Below are 15,589 nucleotides of genomic sequence, written 5' to 3'. Positions count from 1 at the left end.
TACGTAGCAGATGAGTGGTATCTAATAAGACTCGACAATGATGATGTTTTAAAAATAGGCTCAGTAAGTGAGGCAAAGAAGTTATTGATTCACCGTACAATCAATTGGACCGATTAAATCACTGGTCTAGTCGAAATACTAAGAATATACACCTATCTTATAAAAATATGTTGAATTTTCTTTTTCATCTATCCTATAAATAATTTATATTTATATATATAAATCTTTTCTCTTTTTCTTTTACTTTATTATTCATTGACCCACAATTCACTATAAGAATATGAACAATAGACCCACAATTCACTATAAGAATATGAACACGGTATGGCTTGACACTATCCATTAATTTGGTGTGTAGAGTTTTTGGTTATCATGTCAAAAATTGTTAACCATAATCATATTTATCCAGCATATTTATCAATTTCCACGTAGGCGGTGACACCGAATGCTAGGTACCAACGTCGGTATCTAGCCTAATTTTTGTACTGTCTACGTTGTCGTTTTGGGAAGAGTTATTGATATGAGAAAATAAGGCGCAGAAAAAAGCTTTGGCTGGCAGTTCAATTCCATCCCTAGCAAACAAATGCAGCACGCATTTATTATGATTCCATTTTCTCGCCTTTTATTTTACTCCTATTACATTTCCAATCATGAACCCCTATACCCTCTGTTATGAGAAAGTTTACCCTTTTTTATTTATTGCCAAGATTCCGATTAATTTATTCCCGTAAAGATTCAGTACTTTACTCGATTTCCCTGCATGTTTCGGCCTCTATCTCATGGGGGTTATCTATACATAGTCGCTTTTGATCAGAGTTCGTGATTCAACATGCTTGCTTTTGTTATTTCTTTGAAAAAATCGATACCCTTTTGTTAGTTTGTTGTAAAGTTTGAATCTTGGTTGGGATCAGGTGGAATTCCAATGAGAAATGGCGTGCCACGCTGTGCAAATGTGGAGCTTGAGTTGTTTGGTGGCTGCTTTTCTTGATCTTACAATTGCATACTTGTTGCTTTGCGCATCCTCTGCTGCTTACATTGCCTCGAAATTCCTGGGCTTTTTTGGGTTGAATTTGCCATGCCCTTGTGATGGAATGTTTATCAATGTTCATAGTAGAAGTTTGTGCTTTAACAGGTTGTTAATTGATTTTCCTATTCAGAAATTGTCAGATGTTCATCTCTCTGTTAGGCAGAAATTCCCATTTAGTAATTCCGTATCTCCCAAAAAGTATGATGCTAGTGTTTCTGGAGATAAAGGTGGTTTTGGGATTATTGAGCTAGAAGGAAATGCATCTTGTAGCTCTTCTATATCAGATTCTAGAAGGTCTGCATATGTGGCTCGGAGGGAAATTAGTTCAAGGACTGGGAAGATTGATATGAAGGGGAAAGGGGTTTTGAGTTATAGGCCAAAGATTCAATTACGCAGCAGGAAAGGGGCTGGTGGTCATGGGAGGAGTTCATCTCTTTTGAGTTATGATTCTGCTTCTAATGAGGAGGTCTTAGATTCACAACATCGCCTTTATATTAACAAAATTAAGAGGGGCAGCTGGTGCTCGGGACTTGGCTCGCTGCTGACTGATAATGCTGGAAATCATAAACCTGAATGTGAGTTAAACCATCTTGAATTATGTTTAAGTCTCTTTCTGTGTTGGGTTATTTAGTTATTTCAATTTTTAAGGCCGTCTACTGTTGAGATTTGTTTGAGAACCTGATTTCTCTTGGTTGCTTTACCTGAACTAACTATGACTTGTACCTATATCTCCAACCACTTTACCCACTAGGATTTAGTTGGCTGTCTACTTGTAAAATAACTAAATGCACGCATTTATTCTTTGTGACTTATCGTTGCTCATTGCTAAAGTCATTTAATGGGGGCCTGTATTTCATTTTCCTATTCTCGATCTGTCACTCAATGTTTTACATGTACTTGTATGAATTTAATTGCATGTTTCTTACAAACCTTTAACCATATTCAGTAAATTCTTTGAATCACTTCAAACTATATCCATTCCTTGAAAAGACCACTGTTTTTTAGATGAAATAGGAGTGTAAGTAAAGCGAGCAATTTGCTATTTTTTGGATTCCATTCGCCTCGGTCATTGGTTTAGTTGAATAGAAAATTAAATCATTTCGGTCAGATTATGTGCTAGCATCTGTATATCTAGTAAAACTATAAATCAATAACTCAACAACTAAAACTGTATTTATTGCTAGTTTGTAATTAATGAATATATGAAGCAATTCATCAAGGCCCCTCTTTCATTATTTTTTTCTTCAGTCAGTGTGTAGCACACCCGAGCTTGAAATTTCTTGAAATGTTTTCTCATTTTTCACCATGATTTGAATTTTTCATGTACCTCTTTGAGGAACTTGTTGAAGCATTCTGCAGCAATGCAAACTAAAGGGTGATAATAACTTTTGATGTTACAAATCAGTACTGATCTTCTTTCCTTGTTGCTTTTCAGGTTTTCCTTGTGTTGTGAGTTTCTTAGACAATAAGTTACGAGTAATAACTAATACTAATACATAAGGTGTGCCAAGAGCCATGAACTGCAATTGAATGATTTAAAAATCCCGCTTTAGTTTGCGTGTGATGATTGGAGTAGAAAAAAGGAGAAAAAAATGAAATACAGTATATAAATAAAAGGGAAAGACACATATTGCCTATTTAGCCTATGGCCACTCATCTGAAGTAGATGTTTTATACCCATTTTGAGCGGTGAAGATTCATTTGTGCCTTCCATTAAGTACTAGGAAAGTTTGTTTTTTTTTACCTACATACAAGTCCTCTAAAACTCTTGGAAATTTTCATTGAAGGAGTGAGTGGAAAAAATTTATGGATTGACTCAGCCGGAATGAAAAGAATGTATTCTGGTGAAGGAACAAAGAACTGCAAGACGGGTGATATTAAACTAGGCTAATGGTATCTGAGAAGATCATTTTTGATTTCCTCATGTAATGTGTTAGGGTACAATTTTTGTGCTGTTTTGTTTTCTGAACTGACTGATTTATTTGGAGAAGACAAAGGGGCGTAAGCTTTGTGCCCATTTTTCCTGCTGTGAAACATTGGCATTATCCCATTTTGTACATGCATCTCTACTCTAGGTCTCGGGTGTTGCACCTTGGTTTGTTTGCATAGCTTGCACCATTATTTTACAGAACTATGGCATCTATTGCAGCTTTTTCTACCCGAGTGAAATTTTTTATGCCACGTCTTCAACAAATAAATATAAATATGCATATCAGTTCCAGTTTCCATAATCGTGTAAACTTACAATTCTCGAACTCCTTTTTAGAAGAGCTCATTGTCAAGACCATTGTTTTCTTCTTTTAAGCGTGACCGGCTTGTCGAGTGGGTGGGTGAGTTGTGTTGATGTGAGAGGGTGGGAGTGAAAAATAAGAACATAAGTGTGTTTATTGTATGACAAGAGCTTGTTGGTTAATTTTATTAGGCGGGTATAGAACTTCATTTTCTAAAAGTTAGCAGGAAACTTACTTGCGCTGTGAAAATCGTCATTCCCCTACTCTGCATTGTATTGTTTCTGTTTCTTATTCTTCTGTCTGATAGTTCAGCTTTTAAGAAGCATCTACAGCATGAGATGGACATAATGGTTAACATTAAATCTTCTGTGACATTAAGTTACAAAATGCCAATATTATGCAAAATTTGTTTATCTAGTATTTAATCATCCTCATGCATAATCCTAAATTTATGGGTTTGAATTTAGATAATAAAGCTCCCAGGAAGATGAAAGGGAGGCTTAGGACTCTCAGCAGAGACGAAATATATCTGTCTTCTGATGAAGACAAGAACATGAAGGAAAATGTGCTATCTGGCGAAGAGCGACAATATGATCAGCTAGAGGTTCAAAGTTGTGGTGGATATGAGAAAAACAAAATCAGGGTCTTAGAACAAGCACTTGAAAGAGAACGTGTTGCTCGGGCTTCCCTTTACATTGAGCTTGAAAAGGAGAGAGGAGCTTCTGGTAGTGCTGCCGACGAGGCTATGGCTATGATTTTTCGTTTGCAGGAGGAGAAGGCATCTATTGAAATGGAAGCTCGGCAGTATCAGAGGATAATAGAAGAAAAGTCCGCTTACGATGATGAGGAAATGGACATTATCCAAGAAATTCTTATGAGAAGGGAAAAGGAGAAACTCTTTCTAGAAAAGGAAGTTGAAACATATAGAGAAATGATTTTTCGAGGGAATGAACAATCAACTGGTGATTGTTCAGATGGAGATGAGGCTACACAAATGTTTAGTCCTCGAAATGATCCCAGCGATGATCCAGTTTTATTTCAGGACCAGCTTGCTGCATCTTCTGACGAGAAGGTAAAAATGAAAAATAAAGGTGTGCACGATGTTCTTGCGAGTCAGTTCAAATGTAAACCTACCTCTGGTATGGAATCTCCATTTCAACCATACGATGAACAATCTTGCTTTGAAAGCCTTAATGACTCGAATGAATACTCTGATGCATCGGTTCATTGTAGTTTTGGGACAATGGATCTTCAGGAAGAGGTAAAATCTCCTGGCAAAAACATACAATTGACGCCAACAGCCATTCCCTGCCACACAAAAGGACTTGAGATGATGCAAAAGTTGAACCAAGGACATAAACTTGCTCACAAGGTTATTAAAATTTGTTATGAAACCGAGAAAAGTGATCTGAATTACAACCCAACTCTGAAGCAGCAGGAAAAAGATGCACCTCTTGGATACTGCAGTTCAACTGATCCAACACTAGGTAAAATTCCTCACGATGTTATCGGTGACGGCATCAACCTACGCAGCGAGGCAACTGAAGATAAAGGCGAGCAGCTTACAGCCAGTAGTTCTTCAAAAGTACGCGAGATAGACTGTGTTCAATCTGGAGCTGCACCAGAGAGGAAAAATGAGTCTTCTGTGAAGAAAAGTAATCTAGAGTTACCTAGCTGTCTTCCTCCAATTTCCCGAAGAAGTTCTCAGAGCCTGCGACGGAGTTCCATGTCATCCTTGGATACTGAAATGCTAAAAATCAACAGTGAGATCGTTCAACTTCAAGAACGCTTAAAGCGTGTTCATGAAGGAAAAGAGAAACTTAACTTCTCTTTCGAGAACCGAGAAACTAAATCTTTACAGTTGAAACTTTTGGAGGATATAGCACAGCAGATTCAGGAGATTTGCCGCTTAACTCAACCACAAAAGGCAGCAAGACAAGCGTCTCTGCCCCTTCCAGACTCTAAGGTACTGCGTTACTTTCTTTCTGTTCATGTTCTGTGTTTAAGAAGTGTATATTGTTGCATATGCATATCTAAGATAGTGAACGACTTGGTCTCTCCTTCAGAATTTACCGTCGACTTTAAGTGGAACCTCCATTAATATCACATTCCTTTCATCTATAACTTGAAATTACTCCATCAAATAGGTCGGTTATGCTATTTTAGATTCTTATCAGCATACTATTGTCAAAATGTCAAAAGCATGCCTTTTTCTGGATTTCTGTTAAAGCAATGGCACTCGCACTAGCACTAGCACGTTGTAAAGACATAACAATGAACTGCTGCTATAGAAAATTAGTTATCATTTTTTCCGCTTAAGATTATTTGTTGTTCTCTTCATAGTTGATGAGCATCTTTCAGGATATACCTGCCTGTGAATTATACAACGCATTCAGTAGTTTTATTCGTTCCCTGTTGATATTCTCATAGATGGATTTAGCAAGTTGGAAAAAAGTCAGTGGCCCCGTTACAAGACATTTTCTTGGTCACATGATTTTTGCTAATTTAGATAGATGTGTTGATAGCGCTAACTTCATCATCTGGTAGGGTTTATCAAAGAGGAGAAGAAGCAGGAGCGTATCTTCGGGATTCCGGAGGAGCTCCGAAGGTATGTTTTGAAATGTGAAACAAGTACTGAATTCCATGATTCATCTATGAGTCTAGTCTAAGTTTGGTCTGTTGTTTACTGCATATATACAAAATTTCATATTTGCGATAACGTGTTATAAAGATGTCAGCGAAGTTTAATCTTCGTCTTTGGCAGGATGACATAGAATCTAAAACTATAGAGAAGTTCCAGATGCAGAGATCATGGTGTGAATTTAGGGTAGAAATGGTAGGAGATGGAGGAACAGTTATTTAGCATGCGACAATTTTTTTATTTGCTGTATTGTATAGACATATTCACTTTGTAGTAAGCTTATGTTAATAAAAGTATTTATTTTCCCCCTCTCCTTAACCAATTTGGGTTACTCACTTTAGATCATGAGGTCTTTCGTGGTTTTGGATTTGGTAATTGTTTGGGAAATTATCTTTTACGTAAACTTGAAGATTTATTGGTAAAAATCTCCAACTCGTTGCGTGATTTGAGTATTTTAAGCATGTTGTGTAAGTTGATAAGAGTTTCCATGACCTATGTGTCTCTCTGCATCATTACAATAAAATAGAAGCAAAGTTGAATATTGATATATCATATAAGAGCTAAGAATCAAAGTAAATCTATACAAAAAATGATAGATTATTGAGAGCGATTACAATAATTAATGAGGATATATATCTAGTCACTTAGAAGATCTAAGTATAAACGCAACTGCCCCATTGCAAAAAGCATGACTGGTATCATAGCCACCGCGTATATCGGCAGCGCCGCAATCCTCAGCTTCTCCCTCAGTATAAAAGTATGCCCCGCGCAGACCGACAGCAGCATCGCCACTATGCCCAAGAACAGACAACTCAGCCCCATCAGCAGCTTCCGAGGCAGGTCTCACTTGAAATAGCGAGGTGATGATTGCCAGGAAGAACACGAGCGCCGTGATGGACAGGCAGAGCGCAATCAGCTAAGCGATTGAGAAGATGTCGAAGGCTCTGCGGTCTCTCAGGATAGGGTACCCGTGGCTTTGGTCTAGGCCGCCCGGGACCGTGGCGGAGGTGGCGATGAGCCCAGCCACCACGGATTCTGAGGTTTTGACCAGCCACTCGTTTCCTGACTTCACTAAATTCTCATGTGTTTGTGAGAAGATCTTCCTTGGAGTCTCGCCCTTCACGTTGTGGTGACTGTAACACACCGCTGGAACGCATCTCTACACATGCTGCAAACAACGGCGGCCTTATACGATCACGACCTTAAGATGAATATAAACCTATGAATATGATACAATAGTAGCTTACCTTGTACCATTTGATCTCCCATTGCATCAGCAGAGAAGCACCAGGAATGCGCCACGGCTGCTTCTCTCCCAGCTTTGCAGCGAGGTGGAGGATGCTATTCCCTTCATTGTCAAAATGGTGAAACACATATTCGGGGAGCTTTCTCTGCACCAGAAAATCAAACACATATGTCTGCCAGTGCTCTGCTGCCAACATCAGCACATTCTTCCCTTCCGAGTCTTAATCTTGGATGGCTACGGGAACTGCATCAAGTATCTTCTTCACCATTTCTGGGAGTCCCATTTTAGCAGCTACCAGTAGTGGAGTACTGTCCTTCACTTCGATGTTAGATTCTGTGGTCTCGGATTCTTCAGCAATGGGAGGCATATTCGGAATACTACTCGATGCTTCTGAGGGATGGCCGGGGCGCTGCCCATTGCTATCGTATTTGTAACTTGGTTAAAACTCGATCATTTTATCCATGATCTGCATCGCATGACAGTGTCGTACTTTCTTCTCGTGAATCTTTTGTATCTTCAAGAATCCTGTTGATGTGTACATGACAGAGCTCTTTAAAACTTCTGGTTTTTTGGTTCAAAAGCAAACTAGAGTTATTACTTACCAACTCCAGAACTGTTAGGATGACCTTTGTGGCAAATTTGAAAATCAAAATGCAAGTTGTGTAATTGGGAGGATAGGAACCATAATCTTTGCTCTCTGCCTCTGCACCTTTGTCTGAAACAGCAAGTTAACAAACAATTACATCCAGTTATTAACAAGAAATGTATAGATGAGATGCAACAAGTATTGTCCACTTTCTTATTATTAATAAACTAATCCATACTTTTATCAGGAGAAGCAGCATCTTTTTTCTTGGATCTTGAACAACCAGCTGGAGACAAAGGGTAGACACCTTGTTATTTTTCAAAATGATACGTATAATTTCTTCGGTAAATATGATTTGGGTTATATTCACCTAAGAAACTCTCATATATTGGAACGCCATGCTCCTCGTACGGTTGATCTTCTACATCATTTGGAATACTCTTTTTCTTCTCGGATCTAGAAAGGCCAGCTGGAAATGCAAGGGCAAGTAATATGGTTTAACCCAAAAAAATTTGGTCAATTTGAGAATAATACATACATGAAGCATAAAGCTGATTGGATTTTTAATCCAAAAATATGATCACCTTTAATACTCTCGTAAATTGGATTCCATACTAGACGGGAGATGCTCACACATGTCTTGTAGTTCTCCGGGAATTTCTCATTTCTTGAGCCGTTAATCGGTGTGGATTTGTGATTGGGTTGTTTCTTCAGAACATCAACAAATACAACTTATCCACATACCACAAATTCCATTAGCACCTCCAAAACTTATGCAACTGATGATATGTATAGAGAGAATCTGAAACTAGGATTCTGACAGTGGTAGATAATTGATTCATAGGATCCAAGCTGTGAGCTGCTTTTGAACAAGTTAGGCTTCCTTGCTAAAACATGGAGAGGGGTTCCTCCATCAACATTAAAATAATTGAGAAGATTCTTGTAGTGCTCCAATATAAAGTAGGCTAATTCTGTAGCAAGAATGCATATCAAGCACCATATTATTGCACATTCATCATGTGTATATACAAACATATCTTCAAAAAAACACTTACTGAAGTATTCCCCAGAAATTGCAGAGTGCAAGACGGTATTCCCATCTTTGATGTAGATGCCATGGAGTGAGACAAACGTATCAAGGTTGCCGTGATGAGCTGCAATGAACAATGGCGTCTCACCATTAGCATTGCGGATCTCAATGAGATTTGGATCCACTGAAGCCACAAGGACTCCCATCCAACTGCAGCTGCAAGATGGAGAGGGGTGTCTCCTCTCGTGTTAGGCATCTTGAGCACTTTACATAATGAATTTGTATCATTCATCAAAGAGTACATTTTGAGAGTGAAGCTTTCATGGGGTGCGTTGCAGCAATCAGGGTTGTAACTGGAGATAGCTATATGGAAAGCTGTGTCCTCTAATTTGGTAAGCATGAGGGTATGGGCATTTGTATCTTCCTCATATTTCATCGCCACTTTTTCCCATTGCTGTTGCATGGTCAGTTTAAACTGATAGTCGCGTAAGCTTTCTTCATCGCTCATTTCTTCAATTAACCTAAGAGGGTGGAAAGGAAATAATTTATGTTTGTTACAAATTTACAATCTTCTATGATATAACAAAAACGATGCAAGTACTTGTATATTTACTAACTGTGAGGTAAGCAGCTAGAGAGAAAAAAGTACACACAAAATAGTTATGTAGCTTAACAGAGATGATATATTCAAAAGTTTAATAAAGATCTAACAGTTAGAGTTCCAAAAGAAATTAGAAATGGTCTAAAGTTAGTTCCTTTCTTAGTCTGTTTCTCTACAGGCAAGTTATTCCTTATATATCTCTCACTATTACTGTATTGTTTTGAGTTTTCATTTCACTTTACTAAGATTAGAAAATAAAGGATCATCTTTTAAAATGATAAAGAAGAATAAAGATATGTTAAAGAAACTAGCAGTCTAGCTTTACCTCTTTAACAATCAAGGAACAACTTGTATCCAAAGCATGGAATTAATGCTGCGCAATTAATGAATTATCAACCTTTTTCTTTAATTTCTTTACTCAAACTGCATTTCCTGCTTTATGATTTTTTTTCATCCTTCCATATGAACTGAGAAAATGCAGTAAACATAGAACACAGTAAAAAATAAGGGTAATATATAAGTGCATATGCAAGCTACATTAAAGAATACAAGTACATCACGGTAACATTTTTCTCTATTTCAGCTGAAGAATGTGACAAAAGAATTGGTTCAATTCATTTCTTATGCACCTATGGACTACAATGGATTTGAATAAGATTTTAGATCAATCTGTATTCATTGACTGTCAAAAATATAAGAGGATATAGCAATTGCCTCAGGCTGGATACATCACTGCCTCCTCCAACATACTTTCAACTAATCCAATTCAACTCTAAGAAACCAAGACTAATAGACATTCGAATCCAAGAATAAAGTTTCATAACATTCCTCTCAACAAAATTAGTTATAAAATCCATTACAAGGATGAATCAAAACATAGGCAAACTTCCCAAATATTAGATCCAATGTTGATCTATGCAGCCAACCAAGTGAGCAATTATTCCTCATATATTATATTGTCTATAATTCAATAAGAAAAGTATTGACCACAGTCGCAGAGCAAGATTAGAAAACTTACTGTTATAGAAATAACAAAAAAAAAACTGTTTTTTTTAATGTATATCACTCTGAAGGGATATATTTACGCAAATTGGTCGAGCAGGCTATAATATATTATAGGAAAACAGTTGTGTTAAGCGAAGCAAGTTTTCAGTTTCAGTAATCATGCTTAATATCAAGACATGCATATGAAAAATGTCTGCAGAAGTTAAGCAGTCATGAGAGGGATTGCACTAACCATTAGGAAGTAAAAAAAGCTATTCACCTGAAGCAGGAGTTACATCACGATCACGAATAGAGGTTTGCTCGAGTAAGGGTCGGGCTGGAATATAGTAAGCCTAGAAGATGGTCCAGGCTGACCTCAGAAGCAGAAATTTCAGGCCAAGGGCATATTTTTAGAGCAGAGTCCTTGGGCTAAATGGGCAGTTCGACCAGTTAGGCAAAAAATGTTACCTATCAATCCAGCTCGAAATTGATCTGAACCTCTTTTGACACCTGTTTTCATTCGATTTAGGGATGATGACGAAAGGAGCATGGCAAACAGTGTTGAACTCCTCTCTTTCTCCCACAAACCCATTTTCCAAATCCTGGCAATTCGGAAATCTCCAGTTCCTCCAAATTTGTAATAGATCTCAGTTCATCTTGAATCTTCCCCAACTTTGGACAGTCCCTAATTTCAAGCTCAGAAAGGATCGGCATGGCTCCTTTCTCAACTTTCCACTCTGTCAAATTCAGCAAACCCCACAGTTGAATGGTTTTGAGTTTACAGAAGCCTGATCCACTACAAGTCATATTTTTCCCCACATAAGAACATGGCCATAAGCACAAAGATTCTAGGCAAGGAAGTATCTCCAGCATCTGCATCGGGTCATCCTCTATTTTGCAGTTTCTCAATGTCAAGAACACAAGTCTTGGGAAAACTAGTTGAGTTTTGATTTCTTGTTTCAGGTTCGGTGTGTGCACGTCTATCCACAAGGAATGAAGATTGGGACATGTCAACAGCTTCCTCAGAATTGGCACCTCTTGTTCCAAAGAAGTCAGCTCACAACCATCTCTGATTATAAGTGTAGACTCTTGCAGATTATCCCTGTATGTTTTGAGATCATAAATGATTTCTGATAGTGTTTTTACATCATGCACTGTGGCTCGAAGTCGTCGGAGATTCTTCATTCTCGATACAGATTTCCAATCATGGAACAAGCTGTCAAACCCAATCAGCGTCTCCAGCCTACTTAGGCCTTCCAAGCTAAGCTGGTAGTTTCTGGCAATGGCATTGCTGGTCTTTCGGTAATCAGGAAGAAACAAGTGCTTTAACTGAATCAGTTTGTGCAAAACATTTGGTATACGGACATCCCATGAATGGAATAGATCGAGCGTGGACAAGTATATCAAGTTGCTGATGGAGGATGGCAATTCGGTAAATTCACAATTTCGCAACCGCAAGTATCTAAGGTGAATTAGATTACCAATTTCTTTTGGTAATTTTCTTCCTTGGAAGTTGCAGCCTTCAAATACTAAAACTCTGACCAATTTGAAGTTATAGAAATATTCAAGAACACTTTTTGGGAAGTTGATCTTCCTCTGTTTTGAATGACAAATTAACTTGAGAGATCGAATGTGTTTGGTAGTTTCTTCATGGTTGGTCGTCAATTCATCATGTTCTACTTCCACTTCGCCTCTAAAATGCATTGCCAAGTATCGTGTTTTAATACCCAAAACAGATGGACTCAACACATCAAGTCTTCCCCCTTGGCAATTCACAACCTTGAGACGAAAGTCCTCCTTCTTCCCCTTCAGCAAACATAGATCTCGTACGACATCATGAAGATGGCAGGATACATAGCGTTTACTTGATACAGTATCCTGAGCTACAATTTCAACCATGCACCTAGATGCCAATTCACTCAAGTAGAGTTCTGCAACATCCATCAATGTCTCCCCACTCGCTCGATTCTCGACTGAAATCAAGCCTTCTGCTATCCACAACATGTATAGATTGTCACCATATACATATTGATCTTCTACAAATTGACCCATATAAAGAAAACAAGGTTTCAAGTAAGACGGTAGGTCCTCATAACTTAAATCTAGTACTACCGCATTAATCCTATTGTCCTGATCCGTGCTTCCAGCACTAAACAAGTAATCATCGATATTTTTATTTACCAACTCCCACTCTTTCGATGAACGCCGTTTGCTCAAGATCCCTCCCAGCAGAGAAATTACTAATGGTAGATAGCCACAGATTTTCACCATCTTCTTACCAACTTCCTCAAACAATTCAATTTGTGGCCCAAAGTCTGCAAGATATTAAAGCATATATATTTGTAAATTTGGAAAGTGACTCTCTACAATAGAATGGAAAACTGTGTTTAGTATAACATTCAATGGAAAATAATATTTTCCCTCCTTCAAAACTGATTTACTGTCTCGTGCCCATTATCATTTCTACTTCAAAAGTTCTCAACATAGTCCTTACAAAATTTTAGTATTCCTTAAGACATCAACCTTTTATTGCTAGTCAATATGAGCAACTCCACTTACTTTTAAGTTCAAGTTGGGCAAAGATTGGAATAGAAATACCAAATTATGAATAGCCAGGTTTGGATATCATATCCAAGTTGGCCCAATTAACAGGATGAAAATTAATGTAAACTTAATGATAAATATTAATTCATCTTATCTTTCAAATTAAAAATTGTAGAAACTTATTAGAAACTGAAAAACACAGTTCAGATTAATATTATAACATGTTTTTTGAAAGAAACTCTTTCCAGGTTATATTGCTTCATTGTTGTTCCTCTAGTTATGAAATATTATCTAGTTTGATTCATAATCTGTAATGTTTGCAAGTACACATCTACATAAGCACGACTGGCTGATGGCAGTGATTAACTGGCACGATGCATAACAGAAAAACAAAAACAAAAAGAACATAAACAAACCAAATCCAAAACCAAAACCAAAAAAAGGGGAAATAAAGTTGCCAAAGGAAATTAATATTTAAATAATATAAAAAATTGGTCCTCTTTTTTCCATTTGAGCACTGCACACCATATCACCAAGTTGATCATTTTGACTGACAGCACTACTTTGTCCATGTTTATATTCAATAAGGTATTGTTCAAAAGTTTGACTTTGAAAATATATAAAAGACCAAGAAAAAGCTGGATCATATCAAATTCAGGGACTGGAAAGACTATACTTTGATTTAGTGTACAAGAATTTGTGAGAATGTTCCACTGTGCAATAAGGAGGATCAACACAATAGTTGACATAGAAATGGTATAATAGAAAAAGAAATGCCCAAGCAGAAATTAACACACAATGTCATGAGGACACCAACCTGGTGGGACACAGCCTCGTGGAAATGCTTTGCATTTGAGCAGTTGCCAGCCATCAGCCATGTTTAGGAGCCCAAGTTTGTAGGATAATCCCACATCTGCAACATTCTGTTTTCGAGTTGTCATCAAAATCTTGCTATCTACAAATACATCCAACAGACAATCCCGGTGCTCAATTTTCCAGAGATCATCCAATACAATTACACATCTTTTATCTTTTTGGACTTGAAAGAGTTGCTCAACCAACTCTGTATCAGTTAGATGCATAGCATCTTCCTTCTTTTGTGGCATTAACTGCTTAAGGACTTCTTCCAAGACAAATCTAATTCGGCATTGTTGAGTAATACAAACCCAGGCAAAGGAATCAAAAGCATGCTTAACGTTAGCATGGTTGTACACTCTCCGAACAATGGTTGTCTTTCCGAGTCCACCCATTCCCCACACAGAAATAACCCGGTTTAGGTTATTATCAACTGTAAGAGAAACAAGTCGCTTCAAATCTTCCTCCATTCCAACAAAGCAATCATTGGTTTCAAAAGAATATGTTTTTCTTTTCCATATTTGGTTTTCACTCGCCGGACCTGAGTTTTCTTCTTGAACAATACTTCTTAGCCCATATTCTTGCATGCTTTTATATACTCTTCCAATATCTGTTCTGATTTCTGAAATCTCCAGACCGATCTTGTGGAGTCTGCAGCAGCGGTTTGAGACACAAGAAAATCTTTGGAAAAACTGTCTAATGCCCCTTCCTCTTTTCAAAGAAATTTGCATAACCGAATACATTTCAATAACATCTTCAGCTTGGTGCACGAGATCCCTGATTTCTAGAATCCAGTAACCAATGCTCCTGCTTCCGTGATGTCTTGATCTGTCGGTGTCCTCAAGCAGACACTGCATCTCCTTGATCTGTGATTCCAATCCCTTCACTTGACTGCCCACCCCCGACAAGAATTTGGTTTCATCAAGCAGCAGATTCCGAAGGGTTTCTAAAGCAACAAGGATTGCTGCTTCAGCCATTTTGAAATTTGATGAACTAAAACTTGATTAATTTTTATGAGGGACTGGCTAATAGAGTGAATTATGGAGATAAAAGCAAATGAAGTGCCATATATGTGTATGCCTTTGTAGTGAGGTGTTATTGCTAATTATGGAGATAAAAGCAAATGAAGCCCTGACTTTAAGAATCTTGAAATTTCTCACTAAATAATGAAAAGCTACCATCCTATAAGTGACCAAGTCCAAGAGAACGAAATGATGCTGTAATTTACATAAAAACGACGAATTTCCTCCAATTCTAACGACCGGACCGAATAACATAGAAGTAAGCATCCCCTTTCTAAACTTCACCTTCAAATTACATAATATTGGACAAGAAATTACCTATATATTGTTATCGCCATTTCGCACCCGGTTAGCTTTCTGACCAACTCTTTGAAATTCATCTAAAATTCTCCTCCGTCTTTCTTTCCGCCAGTTCATCTTCAATTTTGGCTGAGCCACTGAAAAATCAAAGAAATTGAGGATTCAGAACCACATCAATAGCAATTGAACACACTAATTTGAGCAACTATGCAGACACCAATCCAGCGCACTGTAGATAAAGCGATACCAAATCGAAAGCAAAAATGGAGTTTAGAGCATGGTGCGGATGTCCGACGGACATCCCCGCGGACATCCCAAAACCACCTCCGGCCACGTCATAACTCATAAGGACTTCCCACTGCACTGTCACGTCATAAGGACTTCCCACTGCATAGTGGCGGACATCCAAGGACATCTCAATGGACTTCCCACAATAATAAAAATTCACTTATTCACCAAATTAAACAATTTACGGAATTAAACAGTTTACGCAATTAAATTTCGCCATGATTACGGAATAAA

At 37.8% G+C, this 15,589-nt stretch overlaps 2 protein-coding genes across 8 annotated transcripts; one reads left to right on the top strand and one right to left on the bottom strand.

Moving 5' to 3' along the window:
* Positions 1-531: 531 nt before the first annotated feature.
* On the top strand, positions 532-6,217 carry LOC121795982. Of its 2 annotated transcripts, XM_042194665.1 has the most exons (5): positions 532-815; positions 912-1,602; positions 3,726-5,224; positions 5,806-5,866; positions 6,023-6,217. In XM_042194665.1, the coding sequence occupies exons 2-5, from the start codon at positions 930-932 to the stop codon at positions 6,025-6,027; spliced, it is 2,238 nt and encodes a 745-aa protein (XP_042050599.1). In that variant the 5' UTR covers positions 532-815; positions 912-929; the 3' UTR covers positions 6,028-6,217. The 2 variants fall into 2 exon arrangements, with proteins under 2 accessions (XP_042050599.1, XP_042050598.1); XM_042194664.1 differs by having other exon boundaries at positions 533-1,602.
* Positions 6,218-6,422: 205 nt separating this feature from the next.
* Positions 6,423-15,373, bottom strand: LOC121795981 (probable disease resistance protein At1g58602). Of its 6 annotated transcripts, none has more exons than XM_042194662.1 (12): positions 15,315-15,373; positions 15,086-15,204; positions 13,708-14,691; positions 10,627-12,661; positions 9,688-9,829; positions 8,787-9,282; positions 8,316-8,702; positions 8,102-8,200; positions 7,970-8,017; positions 7,748-7,860; positions 7,147-7,670; positions 6,423-7,067 (listed from the first exon to the last, which is right to left on the bottom strand). In XM_042194662.1, the coding sequence occupies exons 3-4, from the start codon at positions 14,600-14,602 to the stop codon at positions 10,872-10,874; spliced, it is 2,685 nt and encodes an 894-aa protein (XP_042050596.1). In that variant the 5' UTR covers positions 14,603-14,691; positions 15,086-15,204; positions 15,315-15,373; the 3' UTR covers positions 6,423-7,067; positions 7,147-7,670; positions 7,748-7,860; positions 7,970-8,017; positions 8,102-8,200; positions 8,316-8,702; positions 8,787-9,282; positions 9,688-9,829; positions 10,627-10,871. The 6 variants fall into 6 exon arrangements, 5 of the variants coding, with proteins under 5 accessions (XP_042050596.1, XP_042050597.1, XP_042050595.1 ...); XM_042194663.1 differs by lacking the exon at positions 15,315-15,373 and adding an exon at positions 15,283-15,298; XM_042194661.1 differs by lacking the exon at positions 15,315-15,373 and having other exon boundaries at positions 10,600-12,661; positions 15,086-15,303.
* Positions 15,374-15,589: the final 216 nt, after the last annotated feature.

The sequence above is a fragment of the Salvia splendens genome, chromosome 3 (genome assembly GCF_004379255.2).
Source record: "Salvia splendens isolate huo1 chromosome 3, SspV2, whole genome shotgun sequence".
In the NCBI taxonomy this organism is placed as follows: Eukaryota; Viridiplantae; Streptophyta; class Magnoliopsida; order Lamiales; family Lamiaceae; genus Salvia; species Salvia splendens.
This window is presented reverse-complemented; position numbering and strand designations above follow the sequence as displayed.